Below are 20,276 nucleotides of genomic sequence, written 5' to 3'. Positions count from 1 at the left end.
GTGCCTTTACGCTCTCTCCCGATTGGTCGGTCCTATTAAACAAAAGTTTCGCAATCGTTCCAAGACGCGTTCGCTCCTTCTTAGATAATCCAGCAGCCAAATTGGCAGGATTACCAATCCTATGACTGGGCCACGTTCTCGAGATTGCGGGGATTACGGGGCTGTAACGTACATCAGTATTTCCACGTGCAAATATGGGTGTTATCGAGTATTATAGCGAGTTTTCGTGCCAGTCGTGTTAAGGAATGGGGCAAACCTCGTCTATTGGATTTTCCTCGAGAAATGTCATTGAGAGAAAACTAACTTTTCATTACCTGCGTGTGTTATCCCTCTTGATGAGAGACGTCGAAAATCTTTATATTTTTTTTCGAGCTGATTCTTTCTTTTTTCCTTATAAATTGTACACGTGTATTTTTGCGGAAGAGACGCGAATAAATTGGCTCCCCGTTAAAATGGCTGTGCTCCCCGACGTAACGCGGTAGAAAAATTAAAATTAGCTCCGAAGTGAAGAGAAAGAGGGAAATGAGCGGCAGACAGCACAACGAATGAATGCATTGGAGAGTGGGAAGGAGAGTAGGAGATTCGTGCTGTATGAAGAGAGAAAGACGTATAGAATAGGTACGCACCCTAGCGAATATTATGCAAAGCCACGAGCAATAAAAATAACATATTGCGACCGAGAGAGGCATAAGTTTTAATCCAATATTACTAAGATAAGTCTGAGCCCCGCCCAAGAGGAAAAGATTTCTTTTGTGTAACGCACCCCAACTTTACATTGTGGTTATTAGAAAATGCTCTTTCTCCATAGAGTAGTACACCGCGAGGGGAGCTCCCCCCACCCTTTCTCTCTCCCACTCACACACTCTCGTCCTTCATCTTATTTAGCCTGTATAATAGTTACACGTAAGAATCAGAGGAACGAATCACCACGAGTATCTTTTCACATTCTTAACTTTATAGCATTTTCACGCTCGAGCATTACACGATTAGAAATTCCACAGGGAAATTTTCCAAGTCTGAAGGAAAATATTTTTACGATGTTAGATTTATTTTTTTAATTAAGAAAAATATTGTGAAAGATAATGTATTAGTGGAATTTTTCAAGGTAGTTGTTTTATACAGCTGAAACAATACATTTAAATAAAGAATAGATTCGAAGCGGAGAGAATTGGCCTCCCCTGAATTCTTCGGGGTGAGAAATCTGACAAATCCAATCTGAATTGTAGGGTAAAGACAACTGCCGAGGGATAAATCTAGAGAGAGAGAGAGAGAGAGAGAGAGAGAGAAACAAGAAAGGTCCTCGTAAAAATTTATAATTTGGAAAATATCGTGGCTGTTTTCGGATTTCAGCCGCGCAATCGAGTTTATAAAGCGAGAAATCGAAAGGCCGGCATGGAGAAAAAAGACGAGCGTCGCTGGCAACGATAACGGTAGGAGACTTTTGACGAAAATTGAAGTCGTTGTTATGACGGGAATTGCAGGCGACTAGGCTTTATGAGGGGATACTCGTCAGCACTCGTGAACTGCGAGAAGAGAGTGCTCGGAGAGCTCGAGTGTGAGAGAGCGAGCGTATATAAAAGGGACTAAGACAGCCAGAGAGAAATCAGAAAGTGGAAAAGATGACAATTCCTGACACGAGCGGAACGTACTCCCCCCCCCCCCCCCCTTTCCAGCACATTTCCACAACAGAGTTTATCATATTCCACATATATATAGTAGTGCATTATTTTCTTTATCGCATAGCGAATCTTATGAAAAGTGAAATTGATAGTGTAAAATTTTTTACGCAAAAACAATTTAATTGATCCGAGTATAGTTTGGTTCGATTCAAAAAACATTGATTCATTTTGGTGGAAATAAGAGTCACTATCGGTCACTGTCATATTCGGCACCGAAGCGGCCTAATATCGAAAAGCCGTATCATTTTACCAGATGTAAGGTCGCACGAAACCTGACTCTGCAATATAAAGCGCGCGCGCGGGAAATAACCGAAAAAAAAAATAGAGACTCGCAAGCGAGGGGTGGGATTCTATGAGCCATAACTGAACTGGTGTTTTGCGTCGTTTAAGGTCACGTGGCAATTTCTCTCCGAGCATGAAAAGCTAGCTTGACACGGCTTGACAGCCAGCCTTCTCATATTTGTCCGAAACGATTACAATTGAACGGCGCGGGAAGTTAATTATAATCGTTACGACTGAGCGTTTCGATGAACGACGAGCAGGAAGAAATTAACACTCGTATTTTTATTTCTTAAAGAATAGCTTTGTTCGCTGATTTTCTTCAATAGTTACAACCTCGGAAAATTTCATGCAATAAATTCACGAGACACTGCATGCGGTGTCGACCATTAAATGTTATTACAAGTTCATATACATGCGTGTATCCGAATGTTTGATGTCATCGATGTGGTGGTATCGGGTGCAAACGAGACGGAACTTATCAGCACGAGCAATTTCGATGGTGCGATTACGGGCGACTAGTCCATTGTCTAGCAAGTGTATATGCCGGTGCATTGCATGCATCGGGCGGGGCAATAGCGTCCGTGTGGCAGTGCGCGCGGACGGTGCAACAACGTCAGCGAGCATTTAATCCGCAATGCCGAATACGAGAGCATATCGCCAGCCCGAAGCGATAGATTTGGGCAATGCGCGAAAACGGGGTTGCAACCCTCCGTCCAAGTGCTCTGCTGCACCCTATCCCTCGGCGGCCCATTAATAATATACCCATATTGGACACAATTCACCTTGAAATTAACCGGTAGCCGATTGCTAAGCCCAGGCAAATTGACTTGGAAATTGACAATTTATAGTTGCTGCGCCACCTCTCGTTTCCTCTTATACTTTCGCCTCGCGAGACTTCCAGTCTCGACAAATTTTTCTTTATTTATATACCTATACAAATGTTATTCCAGCACGCGACCATTGCTTCGTTTTCTTTTTAAACTCCTCGTTCGCGCTATGTAGGAAAAATGAGAAAATTATGGACAGAGGGACGATAAATTCGAGGCGATTTAATGAATTGTCAAGGCGATGCACCGAGCAAACAGAAATTCCATTGGCGAGAAAACGATTGGCGCGTATAGTTGGGGCTCGATTACGGGGATCCACGCTTTCCACGGAAGCGACTCGGGTAATTAAGACAATTAAGGTACTCACTATAAATCACATCGCGCTCATCTACTTAACGCTGGATATCGCATTGGCGATCTACACGCGTTCCACTGTGCGCTTCGTGCACGCTCGATCTATCTTCTTTCTATCTTCTCCCTGTATACTCCCCCCCCACCACATACACACTCTCCTCTTTCTCCGCTCGTGGACTCGGCACGAAGAAAATTCTTTGATTTCAGTTTACTACGGCACGACGGTATAAAGTATAAACACTCTGCTACATCCGATTAATTAAATTGGATTTCCAACGGAACACGCGCTCAAGCCAATCTAATAATACACAGAATGTGATTATGTGAAAATATTGCTCATGTTTTATACTTCCGTATATCCTTATCTCTCTCTTTCTTACGCTTTTCAACGACTCTCCATCATTTCATCGATACATACCTCGGTACCTGAATTTTTTCCACGCGGAACCTCAGTTTGCTTATGCATATGTGTATACAAATATTGTTGATATGCGACGAGACTACGACAGAAACTTTCTAAATCTCTACCGTATTGACATTTATCGAAGAAACTTATTTCTGCGAGAACAAATCACTATATATGTACGCGATTTATCGCATATTTCCCGGACGCTTATTAGTTTGCATTATATATATATATTATATTATATTAATACAGTGGTAGTGAAAATTTCTTATCGAGCGTTAAACGTTTACAATGATCTTTCTTAAATTTACCCGTGGCTGGAATTTAGATTGTATATATTGTTAGTATATTGTTACAACGTCGATTAACAATTGGTCCTTTCAATGTCCACGTCGAGAGAAACCTACCCTCGAGTATAATGCGCTACCGTTTTGTTTGTAATCCAGCATATATATTGCGTTCGATTAGGTGATAGCAATTTACATCGTTAAAATAAAATACCAAAACAGGTACATATATTTATGAAGAAAAAAAAGTAATATTTTGGTACTTTAGCTGATTATACACCATTGGCAGCGTTTAATGGTCCGCAGCTGGAACAATGAGATAGGAGCAAATCGATGAAAGAGCGTTTAAGACGAAGCACATATATCGATCGATCGTTGAACGACTTTTGGAGCATTCCAAGTGTATAATCGAGGAGCCTCGGATTATATCTTCCTTTCTCCATTGATCTTTGCTGCATCCACACATTCGACTGTCCAGCTCTTTCCTCGGTACAAACTCATTAATATTCGTTATTCAACGTCCACGTTGGAAAAAATTACATTACGTCAGATTAGGTGATAAAAATTTGCGCGAATAAAATCAAATACCAAACAAGCATAAACATTTACAAAAATACACCAATATTTTGGTACTTTAGCTGATTATACACCATTGGCAGCGTTTAACGGGCCGCAGCTGAAACAATGAAAGAGGAGCAAATCGATGAAAGAGCGTTTAAGACGAAGCACATATATCGATCGATCGTTGAACGACTTTTGGAGCATTCCAAGTGTATAATTGGGGAGCCTCCGAGTATATCTTCCTCTCTCCATTGGTCTTTGCTGCATCCACACATTCGACTGTCCAGCTCTTTCCTCGACCCAGACTCGTCGGCGTTCGTTATTAAGGCGGGGAAAGGAAGTCGAAGAACGGTTCCGATCGCGCGAGGCACCTGGCCACGCACCAGAGCGATGATCGCGCCAGTGCATCTTCGCAACCGCATCGAATCTCACACGCGATTTTCAGGCGGAATTGCACGCGTCCAGTACAATGTTACGCGTTTCATGCGTACAATCGCCGGAGCGATCTGTTGGAATCGCCGAGCGATGCCTCCGCAACTCCACGCTAATTCCAACAGCTACCTAAACGTTCCTCGCTTATCTTCGATCGAGCGTTCGTCGATCCAGTTAATTCGGCCATCAGGGACTGTGTATAGATATATATATATATATAGATAGTATGCGAACTTTCCACTGGGCCTAAAATCCTGCCTTTCATGCTTCATTCAATTAAGTCCAACCGTAAACGAAAGAACGCGACTCTTTTCCATCTCCCACTCCACTGTCTATATATATATATATATATATATATATAGGATATCCTTTACGAGGAATCGCTCGCTGGATAATTGCGTGCTGTAGATGGCGCGACATTACACGCGCTCGACGTGCAAAATTAAACGGTCGATCTGCCAACTGCAAAACGATCGCTCGATAATAATTTCGACTGCTTAAGCACGGCCAACGATCAAATGCATTCAGCTCTCCGATCGGCCTACTCGATTAACTGTAATAAAATATGCGAGTGCGTATAATGCTGCTGCAATTTTCCCAATGAGTGGACATTAACGGATAATTGTCGATAAAACGAGCAATATAAAAAGCAAGTGCGTTTTCATCGCAAAGTCAGAAAGCCGATTTCCGTTCTCCAACAAAATGAACAGTGAAATGTCGTAATGTAATGATTCGTAGAATATATATATATATATATATATATCTAAATAATATGCATAGGTTAATCTGCAACAGTAAAATAAATAGTGGTACTCTCTATATATATTTCTTATATGATGAAACTTTTATAATAACCAATCAGCCTTTCGTTCGACCAAACGAATTATCAGTATTGCACAGGATAGAGCAAGGATTATAGTATATATGTAATACACCTATATATTTATCGCAACAGTCGTAAAGCAGTTAACAGTGATCCCTGCTGACCCATTGGTCAACCAGTTCTACAAACTATTGTTTCTTTCGTCATAAATCCACTCGACTTATCCGATTGCGGAGCAAAGTATCGATAAAAACCCGAGTTTCTAGGTTTACTCTATTTCATTGTTCGACGTACATAGAGAAATTATTGAGATCACAAGGGTCTAGTTTCATTACATTGTCTTTGCTGCGAATCGCGGCGGATAAGATTGGAAAGAAAGGCGATATCTGTCAATGAGGTGTATATATAGAGATAACGGTGGTGTCGTGTGTTGAGCGTGTGCGTGCATGTGGTCCGTCCACCGCGAAGAAACGGTTAGAAAAGAGGCGTATAACCTTCCGTGCGGGCCTCGTCTCGTTATTGCATCTCGGTGGCTGAGAGAAGTCGTACGCGAGCAAACAAGTGCGTATTATGCGGGTATATAAGCGTTTGAGTGCGTTCTTGTTTTCGGTGTAACCCGAAGCTAAGCGGTTTAAGAGATCAACGTCGCATAAACCGAGCGTCTGAGAATCGTTGGATATCTCGTGCGTGAAGGATTGTAAAGGAGAAAAGATTGGGAAGAGTCGGGACGTTGTTGGGTAGAGAGAAAGAGGCGGAGGAGCGCGAAGGAGGCAGATTTCCAGCGCGAAATGTCGAAAGGGAGAAAGCGAGCAGAAAGACGGGATGAAAAATTAGATTTACAAATCTGTCCCGACTACTATGAGATTGCCAGTTTACCGGATACGAAGGCTCTCAACTCGAAGGCGTAAATCCGTCATCGCGCCGCGCAACTCGACGACTTTATTGCATTAATATACGATTAACGCGAAACATTAATCAAGACTTTTTCTTGGGAGACGCTTGAAAGCGATGAAGAACTACGAAGGATGGTCTTTTGTTTTATTACGCTTGATTTATATATACGGAAGCTTGTAAAAAATACTCGCTCTGCTGGAGAACTTTGCCTTGCAACGGTTAAGATGCTGCCGAGACTCTGTGTTTGGCGAGAAAATATTTTTCGATGCTGGTTGAGAACCTTTACAGACACGTATATATATATATATAAGTTCTATATCGAGAGCGTGGAAGGAAAGGACCGAGCGACGTCGAGGTAATAGCAAATCCGAATATTTTCTCGCCAAAGCAAGAGGCTGCTTTGTATGTGTAGAAAGATCAATTTGTGTGCTTTACCGCGGTAGCGTGTGTGAGCGTTTCTTTGGCGCCTGTCTACTATGAAAAATGAATCTCCCTGCCCAGCCGCACCAGTATCAGATTGTTTCGACGGAATCTTTTCCAAATGCCCTTTTACACCCTGCCACTGACAAATTTTGCATCTCGCTTATTTAAACAATCCTCGGAATCCATCAAAGTATATATATATATATATATATATATACACTTTTGCCAATTTAACAACAATTATATCCCACGTGTCGTGTTTCGCAACTTTGTTGCGAACAATTTTTCTCCCGCAAGAAAACACGAAAGAAACATCATCGGAATTGCGCGATGAATTTATTTAAAATTATTCCTCGCGCAATATCAGATTTAATTTCAATAACGAGTCAATGTTATATGGATAAGAGAAAAAGCATAAGAGCGTAACACAGCTTGTATGCTGAAGTTTTTCCCTTGTTACCCTTGCTGCTTTGTTTCGAGGCGTTATAATTGCAATTTTATCTCTATTATATTGCGTTAATTGCAAGCTTCGCGGCCTTGGTACGCACTCGCATTCGAGGCTGGAAACTAGTTTGGTGCGGTAGTATTGCTTTCATTCTAAGCGCGCGGTGCCAGCCTAGTTAGGTTAAGCGCGAAGGGGAGAAAATAATTTTCCCCTAACGAGACTGTTGTACATAAGCATTACAAGGATGATTTTATACTTGATTTTCCAGAACGATGCTATCTCCTGTTTCTCTCTTTTTTCCATAGTCATGGTAACTCCCTGGCACGTTGCTCTCGAGACGTTTGCACGATCTACGCAGAATAGCCGTTAAGGTTTTCAAATTGGTTCCTCTGCCAGGCCAGCCAGGAGCCGGGTGTTTCTTTAATGGTCCGCAAGCCTCGCGATCCTCTCCCCCCTCTAGCTCCTCCTCCACCCTCCGCCCCTCCCCGCACCGAGTAATCTCGAAGTTAGGCTGCGGAAATACGCTGCTGAAGCGCCGGATAGCGCTGAACTATGTGGAAAACTTTTAGTGGCGTAAATCATTTTCACTTCTAACGCTTCTTATTAGAAAAACTTTACAAACGGTTACTTGGGAAAATTAAATTTTTTACACAAACTTATTAACGAAATTAATATTTGCTTCAAAGATTTAAAACTTGCCCAAGGTTTGTGCCAATAAAGAGCAATTATAAAGGTAGATTGAGAGTCGCGGAGCGCGTCGATAGCCACCGAAAGTTGTCTCAGGGATTGCGATGAGGAAAATTGCAATCCGCCTATCGGGGTAATTCTTTGCCTCGATGACAGGTGTCTCTAACCACAGTAACTCTCTACCACTGTGCAGCTCCAGGCCCGGAAGACCACCTAAGCGAGCTTCCGTCGGTCTTAGTCTCGCTGCCAGTCACCTAGCGGCTGCAGCTGGACACCATCCCCAACACTCTCTCAAGAAGCACAGGATGGACAACGGTGATTACTACGAGAACGGACATCTAGGTGAGTCTCCACACATATGCATCTCTTTTATATTTATATCTATATATATATATAGCAATTTCATCAGGGGAGAGGGCAAACTTTCGTTTATTCACTCCCATATATGTATCATGTGTACAAGTGGAACATAATGGAGAGTTCAAAGTACCTTTCCAACTAGCGGCTTACATTTCTGCAATGCGTTTGTTTTCCGTGTATCGACGAGTCGAGTGCCACAGCTACCGCAGCTATAAACGCGCGTAACCCTGCTACCAGGGGCACACCACTTGATTACTGCCATCCGTATACACTATTGGCCCACTGTGACCCTACCGATCAATTAATTAGGGGAATCAAACACACTTGTATAGTGAGCAAATTAACTGCAACTGCAGTGTCGTACTGATACTGTATCCCCCCCCCCCCCCCACTTTCTCTCCATTCCCCCTTTGATACTCGTTTCCCATCGCTGCAACTAGAGAAATGCCGAAAATTTTCAATTTTCGCGTCTCCGACTCGACTCGTTCGTTATTCCTACACAATATACATATATATATATATATATATATATATGAGCAGAATTTTTCGATATTCGATAAAATTGCAATCGCGCGGTCAGCTGCGCTTGCCGACTAATCGCGAATAATTTTTGCTCGTTGGAATCATATACTCGCTTATAAACTCTCGCGGTGGAATCGTTAAATCCCGTAGCGTTGCGCAATGTTCGAAAATTGTTTGGGCAAATAATCGCGAATGGGAGACCGACCAATTTTACGTGCAAATACGCACAACGGTAAAGCGTTAATGAAATAATGCCGCGCGGCGTTTGCTTTAATTGGGGCCCGTGCCTCCAGCCAGCGATGTATGAATGTTGAAACGCTCGGCGATTAATCACGTTCACGCAGCAATTGTATAATTGTTTTACGATTCCGACCCCTGCTGCCATATTTCCGCTTCGAACTATGATATTGGTCGAGGTCATCCGGTAATTGCATCTTCCTGTCAAAATCACGCCGCTATATATACATATATATATATACCTACGCGCTTCTTCCGTTATTCGTCAGTTTCTTTTCCGCGATGCGTGCAACCCCCCCCCCCCCCCCCCTCCTTAAACCATCGCGTCGCAGCGAAGAAACAGATTAAAGTTAGGGTTGAAGCTAGGCGCAACTTTTCGTCATCGATTTTCGAAGAGCGTTGTTATCAGACTTCACTGGAGACTCTCCGATAAGACGGGTGATAGATACCGAAATAAAATATCAATCTATGTAGAGAACTAATGCTTCCAAAATCGATAAAAACTTGCTGCGTGTTCCGAGGCCTGGATGAAAAGATTATAAAAAAAAAAAGAATGTTATATGGTCCATTGTCAGAAGGCTGATAACGTTTATATCGAGGCAAATATAAGAGCTGCTGGTGCACATCGCACAAAAGCACATGCACACATGTGTAATACGCCAACCAGGGATCGCAAATTTTTTCAATTCCGTCCGATAGGCGAGCAGCGGCACTTCCCATAACGCAATTAATAAACTCAACAAGCGAGATCCGATCCCGATAACGGTAGCGTAACATTCGTTCGTATAGCTGGGCGTAATGCTGGCTTACAATAGCCATGCGTGTGTGTGTGTCGTTGCCAGATACGTATCTAGTTTGTCTATACGAAATTAAAAGTGATGAGAAAAATAAATAGCTCTAGGTGGTCCGCGCGTTCAGTCGGGTAATGCCTCGAGTGGAGGTCGAGTGCTGCAGCAACTCACGAGGTTAGGAGGGGGGGGGGGGGGGGGGTGCTAAGAGAATGGGAGGGTGAATGTAGCTGTTTAGTTGCACAGCCATATGTGTCCGTGGAGAAGGGATGGGAAACGCACACTACACCCCCCCCCCCTCCTCTTCACCGATAGATCGGATAACAGCCTCACAGTAGCTTGTTTTATCGCTGAACGCTGCAGCGATTGCTGTTTCCCAGACGATCGGATGTTTTTAGACCCATCCGACGTTCAACTTTTATGCTCGAAACGAGAGCTAATTGATTTTTCCATCTCTCCTCTAATTTCACTAGCGAGCTTCGAACCAATACTATTTTGACATTATTTTACGGCAATAATCGCTGTTTGCTTTCCGGCTTCCTGCTGTACATAATTATTATAACCGTGCAAATGCACGGTTCGTCGCAAATGAACGAATATCGCGAAAATACCCCGTGGCGGAAACCGTTCTTCAAATAAGTCTTGTTTGCCAGCTTACAAATAAATGCGAGATTAATCGCTGTATTCGCGTATTACGTTGGAGCTTTAAATGGTTTACGATAAACTTTGCTATGTGGAGGAGAGAAAGAATGCAATTGCAAGAAGCACAAGGAGTCAAAGAGGTTAAAGACTGGATGTTTTGTGATAGACAGAGCGATGAACTTGTAAACACGCGATGTAAACAAGACTGAGGCAATATTCGCTGGTAGCACCGTGTATAATCGTTCGCATAGACAGCGAGAGGCTATACGGGAGTGTATAGCGTAGCTTTCTGTCTTGGACAAAAAGAATCTTACTTTTTCATTTAGCGAAAAAGTCTTGGAATGGGCGGTGACTATCCGCACGGGTCAAAGTTCACGCGTCGTGCTTCTACCTCCATTCCTTCGATTATAATCTTCGTTTCGAGTCGCTCCAGTGTTTCTTCCACTCAAATATCCGTAGAACATCCTTGGAACCTCCCAAGGATCTCCGAAAATCCTCCTTCGCCAATATACCTCCACATACCTGGTTCTCGAGGAGCAAAAATCACGGAAATGAGCGAGTAAAGCGAAGATTACCGATTTCCGGCCTAATTGAAAATTTAATCATAGCCAGTCGGTGGTGCGGAGGGCTTCGTGCGTGGTCTTTTAATGCGCAAAGGTATCGATAATCGATCGAGCCTTCATCCTCGTCGAGGTAACATTTACCATAACTATTAAGCGGAACTCGGTGGCATAATCAGTCGTTTAAGCTATAACGCTAGGCGGCGCGGGCTCGTCGTGGTTACACGGTGTTATGTTGTGTTTCGGAGAGTCACACACTAGAGCCAGACGAGCCAGTGCCCCAGCGTATACTGCCGACGCGGTGGTTGTTGAGGTAACGTATTGGTAGAAAGAGAGAGAGAGAGAGAGAGAGAGAGAGAGAGGGCACTGACTATACGTACCTATACCTAGCGTACACCAAGCAGAGCATTAGTAGTAGTGCAAGTGGAGCGGGGGGAAGTTGAAGCAGGCGTTCTACCAACGAGCGAATGCTCATAAAAGCATTGATTAACTGCTGGCGGTCGCAGGTCAGCCAGAGCGTGGCTGGCTCGTGTACCAATAAAACCTTGCTAATAGTTGCTCGACATCGCTTCAATATCATTTGTCGAGCATCCCCGAAAGCTTTTTCGCATCGTGGCTTTCCTATATAAAGCTGGCCCGCGCATCAGCGGATGCCACGCCAAACTCCAGGGAATATTTTAATCTCCTTTGACGCGCTAGTTTATTCGATAGTAATTGCAGTATACACCGGCTGCCTCGCTCTACGTCATTCTTCAATCCGGTGTGGTGTATATACGCGTGTATATGTATACTCGTCCTGTCTTTTTTCAACGTTTCGTTCGACGAGTATGTTGTATATACACACGTACGGGGTTTTGCCAGTGTTATATAATCCGTCAGCGAGTTTACATACGCAATCTCGTATGGATTTCGTTAAATGAAGTCGATGCGGTCGCGCAGTCCGGTAAGAAAACGATCCCGGGACCGCAGAGCGTTCGAGGCACGAAATTGTGGTTCGAGCACGGTCCGTTCAGGTACCCGCGAAGTATAATTAACAAATTGGGGAAACGCTTTCTCAGCTCCCCTTCCCTCGTCGCGGCTTCGAGGGTTCTCCCCTCGGCTCCGACCACGCGCGCACTACAGCGTCTGCGTTTTCACTTGGACGGTTATCTATCCTTCTCTATTCCTATCTCTAGTCATACGGAATTGGTAGAGCAAAGAATTTATAGTTTCAAGGTCAACAAAGTTTGGCTCAATTCGTAAAAGATATTATTTTATAGTAGCAGAAGTTAATAACGCTGGCGTTGAGAACCACTGGGAGAAGCGTGGAATTTTCACCCTGCGGTCAGGAATTACGCGGCGCGTTTGGGGCCAAGGGACGAAACCGAATCCCGTTCGGAGATTCGGAAGTGAAATAATCCGTGCGATGAAAGTGATATTATCTCGTGGAACGAACGTGTTCCGGCCATACATGGCTCATTGCGTAAAATATTTGACGCGGCGTGATGGAGGCGCGCGGTTCGCTTATCTGTAAAACTCTCGACCGTATTAAAATTGAATTAAACTCGTGAAAATTTTATTCTCGTTAAAGCGATTGGATAAAAATTATGGGACGGAGCGAAACATCGATGTCTAGCATTCCTGATGCACGGAATTATTCTCGAACGAATGATGGAAAGTTTGCAGAGAAAATAGGAGATCCGCATTGTGGTCCTTCAGGGGGATTATTCTCTGATAAGATCTGTCAGTTTTTGCCAGCGTTTGACATAAAGTCAGCCGTGGTGATTTTTACTGATCGTCATTGGCTACAATCAAGGCTATGGCTGGTTGCTAATGCGCCAGACTGACGCGTCTCACTTTACCACGCTTGATTGTTTTTTACGAGAGGAGGAAAGGAGGAAAGAAAGACCGAGCGAGAAAGGACGGTAGGCTATATCTTGCTAAGCTGCGAGGCAACAAGAGGCACAAGCCTATTAAACCTCTTCATTTTGGTAACACTGTTATGGCTTTATTGCAACGTTTAATCGTAAATCAGAGGATTTTCAGTTTACTCGGTTTTTGCACTCTACGGTAGAATTGATACGTTCGCCGGACTAATGAAGGCGTCAGAAATGCTGCTGAAGCGAGAGCAATTAGCAAATCCTTTGGCAATTTTCTCTTTTTACCTTTTATCGTCCCCCGTGCCTTATTTTTTCTTCAGGGCTACAAATCGTTTCGTCAAGAATAATCGAACACGGTCAACGATGCACTGTTCAGCCTTTCGTGTATTTTCAAGACAACCGCAAACGTACGTAATGATTCTCGCGAGTCGAGGTTGTATAAATATTAATCTTTAAAAGTGCCATAAGTTTAATTTTCCAAAGCGTTCCGCTTTGTTGCGCGTAATACAGAAGCAAACGCGTTCATCTGTTGTGGCTCCTAGAGGGAACGCGTTTGCAACAACGTTGCGTGCGGCTCATTGCCCCCTCGTTGAACATAAAAGAGCACCTAGACCTTCGCACATGTTCAATTTGCGAATGAATATGCGAAAGTAATTTAACGAAGCTGGCGTAATACTTATCGCTACTTCCCAGTTCCATTGTATTCTTTTATTGAATTATGACAAGAAGGAAAAAAAAGGAAATAATCAAGAACAGACATTTTCTAATTTAATTATCACTTTATCGCAATAATTACAACGAATCGATAATCGAGAAATGGACGATCGTCTCGAAAAGAGAAATGTTTTCTCCACGAGGGAATTTGAGCGTTTTACACAGTCGAATGTAGCGCTGAGTGGACTCGTGGTTATAACAAAGTAGCGTTTTAACTGGTTTTCCTCCGGTAGAGCATAAAAGGTCGTATACGCGTGGTCGCATGCGTGCGTGCGTGTTGATCACACACGACTACAAAGAGGGAGGATAGATAGAGTGCGAGAAGAGGGTGGGGGAGTGGTGCGGAGAGCCGCGAGCCCTCTCGTAAAATCCTTACCGTCTTTCGATGCTCGCGGTATATACGGGAGAATTTTAGTACGACTTAATTACGTTCGTCCTCTCTCGCAGACTCGTCCTTTTTATTTCGGGATCGGAGTCCGCATTTACGATTCAGCCGCGGTTCCATCCAGGAGATCTCTCCACCCCCCCCCCCCCTTCCCACCTACAATCCGCAAGATGTAGCCGACGCGTAAATCAGCGCTCCCTTTTATTTTACCTACATATATATATATATATATATACAGTCTTCCTATTTCACTTCCCTCTATTTTACTCTGCCATAAAACTTGCTCGTTTTAGCCACTTTATACATTTGCAGAGGATAATTATGGATCTTATTATTAAAAGAAATTCAACGTGCATTTCGTTAGAGAAGAAAGATGAGCGAATTATTTGTTTTCTCGTATGACTCGAGCGAGTGGCAGCAATTTCCTGCGATTAAAGCTCCGACTAATTGGCCAAAAAATCTGTACAATTTTCATCCCCCAACGAACCGCTCCGCGCCGCGCGAGATAGGCGTTGGTGGTAGTCAACAATTTACTCGTTAGCGGCCGGTGAATATCGCACCGCTCAATTAACTTGCGAATCAACGAACCCGCTGCATTGACCACGCGCGAATTTTTTTTTTTCACTTGGCACAGGTGCGGCTACTCGTGACCAATGAACGCTTGGAAATGTACTGGAAAGGGTTATTCGAGGGAAATAACTGCGCCTCTATTACCCCTAAGAAACCTTGTTATTATTCTAACGAATGGCGGAGGATATCAAACCTAACCTGAAATTTCAAGTGGAGAAACTTGGACTTTATTGTTTTGTGGATGAAAAACTAAATTTGAGATGGACATAAAAATGCAAGAAATGTTAAATTTTTGCAAAATTAAATTTTTTATCTTATAAGTCAATTATATATCTAGCGAAATAACAAAAATATTCCTCCTTTTCTGTTTTGTACCATTGAAATAATCTCAATCGTGCAGGTAATTCATAAATTTAACTTGGTTGTCTACTCATAAAATACGACATTGAAACTTTTTAAATTTACAGTGCAAAGACATTCCAAAAACTTAAAAAATCTATATATATATATATATATAGATAGTACGTGTTTTGATAATTAAGTATACAGCATATAGCTAGATCGTTAGCCGACGAACTGACAGACAGAAAAATTTTAGCAAGATCGAATCGACCCAAAGTCCCCAAAGCCCCCGAAGGGTTAGGCTAGCGTGTTAATTTCGGGCTAATGCACTTCGTGCCAACATCTCCATCCACTCATCTGTTACCGCTGGAATGATACCTTGCTCGAACCACCTCCCGCAAAGTCTATATCTACATGGAAATAGTATAACAAATTAACAGACTTTTTTTTTATAAACTTGTGCCATGTATAATGAGCCCTATGTCACAAAAATATTTAATTCATTTTATTTAATGTCTGCACCAAGACACACAACTGTCGAAACGCTAAAACATTCATCAGAATTTCTCCAGAATCTTTGTCTCGCGAAACGAAAATTCAAAACCCGCCGTGCCTAATAGTCGAACGCGCGATTATATCGCGAGAATACCAAAACTCTTTAGTTTGATTGCCGCATAAAACCATAAACAATGGCCACAGATGCTTCGACCACAGGATTAAAGCGCGCATCCTTCGCGTACGAATACACACACGCGGTGCCCCGCAAGTATACGCGCGTACATTTTATACTTTCGCCTGGATTTTTTATTGCGTAAGAACTGGAAACGAGAGCACACGCGTGCACAACACGCGTGGATCACCCAGCCACGTTTCTCTCCGGATGTTGGTATTTATCTATATATATATATATATATATATGCGCGTTGTCTAAGGGTGGCCGAGCGCGTGTGCGAACGTGATACGCGTGGTTTAAATCGTTCGACATTTGGACTCATATGGTGCATCAAAACACATAAACTGGTCCCCATAAAACCTTCAGGAACGTTTCGCGACTTTACTGCGAGTACGTACACGTAATTACGCGACATTCTCGTCAGTAACATATCAATTTAATCACCACGCGCATCTACCCATTTTGACTTCTTGATCCTTCAACCTCTTCTTCCGCTACATCCTAGTATCGCTGATTTTTTTAAACATATATCCAAAACGTTCCTTCCAATCCGATCACAATTTATGAGAACAAACTCTTACGTTTCCTCAAAACTGTTTTTCCTTGGATTCCACTCTAGAAAAATGCTACCATTCATTACACACGCGAACTTGGCTCGAAATACGGATGCAATTCCATATCGGAATATAAAAAACCGTCGAACAAAATGAAACGCGAAGCAGAAATATTTTTTTTTTCGTATAAAAGAGCGGCGAATAAGAAAAATCCCGTGGGTATTGTACGATAAAGGAAACCGGTATCTGGTACCTTTTCCCGTGGCAGGAGAATTTCTCCCGGCCTCCGTCCTACTCCCCCTTCTCCCTTCCCACACCCCTCTTTACCACTATTTCTCTCTCTCTCTCTATATATATATATATATATATATATATATAGAAGCGGTAAGTTGGCCGCGTACAAAAGTATCTCATACCTGATGATCCTCTCGGCTCCAACCAGTCAGAAGATATTAATAACAAAATATCATATAATAGAAGCAACCCCTGCGCGAAATACAATACAGTGTTTATGCAACGGATTAACCGATGTTGCCAGTGGTAAAAAGTATTGGGCTGCGCTTTGCGGCTTGTAAAACGTAGCTATATATATATATATATATATAGATGCAGCAAGCGGACAGAGAGTGCAGAGAGCGGACTATTGGATCGCGCGCGCGAGACCGGAGAGAGAGAGAGAGAGAGAGAGAGAGAGAGGCGCTTCAGGGGCAGATGGCTCGGAAACACGGGCCTCCAGTTCGATCCTACGTTTTGATTAGCCCGCGGTAGAGATTTACCTTCGAGATTAGGCCTTGCTTCGATCTGCCCAGAGCTATATCTCTCGTCAAAAAATTCATCGCTGCTTCATCCGTCAATCAGTTTTGCCCCCATAACTTTGATCATTTCTCTTCCCTGCTCTGTTTGACTTGTACTCACTGCTAAATTCAATAAAGAACCGAGAGAGCGATTGATTTGCAAATTATAATGGAACGTGAGCGTACATACATATATATATATATACACGTGTATTTGTACGAGAGAAGTCGAAGAAAACTCGCACAAAGGATCGATATAGCGTATATACTGCGCGAGCCGCAGCAATGGAATTCCGATGATTTCAATGATGATGACGTATCTTCGCAAGAGGGGAGGGGTAGTAGGAAGAAGAGAGAGAGAGAGAGAGAGAGAGAAGGACGTAACCAGACGAGGCTCGTTCGAAGACGCTGAAGAAGACGAGGAAGAAGAAGAAAAGAAAGAGATTGGGTAGGGGAAGGAAGGAAAGGAAGAGGAGGAGGAGAATATAAGGGCCACGCGAGAAGATAGAGGTGGATGTAGAGGGACCGAGGAGAAGAAGCAAAAGCGGGAGGCGGGAGGCGTTCAAAGTACGAACCACGAAGGAGTGTAAATAATACTAAGGCTGATTGTGGGCGTGGCTGACAGAACTCTAAAAAGCTTCGACTATATATCAAAAGGTTTACTGCCCTCGGATGATGCCCGTATCCGAGGACACTCTCGAAGAACAAATACTGGACTTCTCGTCGACGGCTGAAGGCTGAACGCAGGCGATCGGCAGCGCTGAGGAAGAAGAGGAACAACAACAACAACGGAGCGGCGCGAGAAGGAGAGGAGAGAAGAGGGAATGAAAGAAAGAAAGAGAAGAGGGAACTGTCGAAAAAAGAGATAAGTAATAGGGATATGCATGCGAGAGAGAGAGAGAGAGTCGGTGAGTGAATAAACTGTTGCCTCCACTCGTACGTTATTGTCGTTAGTTAGTGTGGCCCGTGAAGAAGATAGGTTGCTTCTTTTGCTTCAACTCCATGACTCCTATTTATCGGCCGTAAGCTATCCATGTCTCAATAAGCCCGATGCGAAGAAACATAAAATCAACTTTTGCACCGCGAGATCCTCGCTCTAGCCGTATACTATATACGTACTTGGATGGTAGCATCGTGGAAAATTGATAAAAAGAACCTTTGCCTCCCCATCGGCGTATACACGCCGATTCTTCTTATTTTTATGTCACTGCTGACCTTAATTAACTCTCGTATTATCAATAGGTCCTTGTAAATAAAAACAGACGGAGCAAACCTGCTCCCGTATCCTTATTTTTCAGTGGCTGATGCCATTCCGATGGAGCATCCTTTCGGATTATTTTCGTCTCGCTTAATCCGTTGTTTCTCCTCGCTTTTTGCATCTCTGTTTTTCATCCTGGCGAGTAAGTTTAAGGCACTAGGGCTACCTCAATGGCTGCCCGCTTGCCTGGGCTGTTTGCCCGGCCGGCTGGTTGGCTGGCTAGCCACTTCGACTCTCAATTACTTGAAAAACCGGATTCCTCCTGCGCGAAATTGTGTTTCCCGTCTTGTGCTTATGTAGCAATACGCAACAATGAAACAATGTTAGCCGGGCATCTATATCTATATATATATATATATGCCTCTGTGTTTAAGCTTCGTTCCGATGATCAATAGCCACTCTCCTCTGTGTATTGTATATATGTACAAATAAGCAGCAATATCCACATTATTCATTTCTATATATATATATATATATGTGTGTGTAACAGTTGGAAACCAGCTTTGCTCTCTTCGAGAAGTTTTTCTATAAAGAGAATGACGAGCCACGTGTATTTTTAATAAGCATGAATGGGCGAGCGCAAATAGCGATTAAAGCACGCCGCAAATCTCTTTGTCGTTTGCTAAGAACAATAGGAGAAGTAAACAACTGGAAAGAGGACAGACAAAGGGCAGATTTTCCGAATAATTTCACACAGCCCTCCTCTCTTTACCCAAACTCACTGGTCCAGAAGATGGACAAATCCGACTTCTCCAAAGTATGGACAGGGATATAAGATACCGACCACTCGAGCTATAATAATCCAATAATAGGAAAAGCAATAAGCGTTGCAGTCATTTTCCTCATTTTGCAGATTTTATTGGCGAAACAATGGCTCGATCCGCGACTTTTATTTGCCTATTTTTACGTCATTTCCTCGAGAGAGCCAGGGCTATTGCCCGAAGGAAATCAGTGTTCGCGATGCATAACAAATTTCATCTGTATAGCATATATAGAAGAGAGCCTTGCCTCCACATTCATCCATCCGTCGCGAAGGAGGCTGCTCGAGGAATGAAAAGGAAAGAGACATGACGAGGGCCGACTCTCATTTAGCTCACCAATTTATTCTTGTATTTTGTAATTAACACCAGGAAAGGAGTAGCGGGGAGTACAGCGTCTCCTCTCGAGGGCACTGCAGCACGTCAGGGACCCATCTCACGCACTTGAGCTATTCAACTATTCGTTGACTAAAGAACAAAAATTATATGCATATATATACCGATCACTGATCTAATGTAATTGAATCTTTATTGCCCGGTCATTCGCACCAGAAGTGTATAACGTGTAAAAAAGTGAAGCAATTAAATGCGAATAGTATCGGGTGATAAAAGAATCCCACAAGTACAGAAATGGCTACTCATTCAAAAGTCTACTTCCACGTGCACCACATCCTTCTTTCTGCTCTGTTTCTCTCTATTCCTCCTTTTTTTTTTCATTATACAGAGAAAACCTATTATACAGGAATAAGGAACTGAAGCGTGGCAGAGTTCATTTCCAAGGGACACGTGGACAGAAAGCACGCGGAAATGACCAACAATTGGAGAGGTGAAATAATCCATGACATAAGAAGAGGATGAAGGACAATGAAGGTCCATAGGCGAAGGTGTAGAAATGAGAAAGTTTGCACGAATTCTTAACGTTGATCTCACTGCAGGACAACTTTTAGAGGAGGCTTCTGCCCTTTGACAAAGTCTGCAAGGTGAACATACGTTCTGTACCGTCCATCCGCGAGGTGGATGTTCTTCACCCGAAGGAAGGAGTGAGAAAGGAGAAATTTTGATGAGATTGAAGGAGGTGGAGAGGCAGTACAGGGGGACGAGGAAGGAAAAGTAGAATCAACTAGAGAAAAAAGGGAGAAACAAAGGGAGAGGAAGGAGGG

At 43.2% G+C, this 20,276-nt stretch overlaps 1 protein-coding gene across 3 annotated transcripts in view; it reads left to right on the top strand.

Moving 5' to 3' along the window:
* Window positions 1-20,276, top strand: part of dac (dachshund) — a 195,793-nt gene that overhangs the window by 68,447 nt on the left and 107,070 nt on the right. For 2 of the 3 annotated variants that reach the window (XM_066742286.1, XM_066742283.1), the window contains one exon: window positions 8,300-8,442. In XM_066742286.1, coding sequence (XP_066598383.1) covers window positions 8,300-8,442 — 143 coding nt within the window. Of the gene's footprint in view, window positions 1-8,293; window positions 8,443-20,276 lie in introns of all 3 variants that reach the window. The other variant, XM_066742284.1, reaches the window with a different exon arrangement.

Source organism: Prorops nasuta, unplaced genomic scaffold, assembly GCF_024137725.1.
Source record: "Prorops nasuta isolate Cenicafe-Biocafe unplaced genomic scaffold, Cenicafe_Pnas_1.2 PNAS00027, whole genome shotgun sequence".
Taxonomy (NCBI): Eukaryota; Metazoa; Arthropoda; class Insecta; order Hymenoptera; family Bethylidae; genus Prorops; species Prorops nasuta.
Note: the sequence above shows the minus strand (reverse complement) of the source record. Positions and strands in the feature narration are given on the sequence as shown.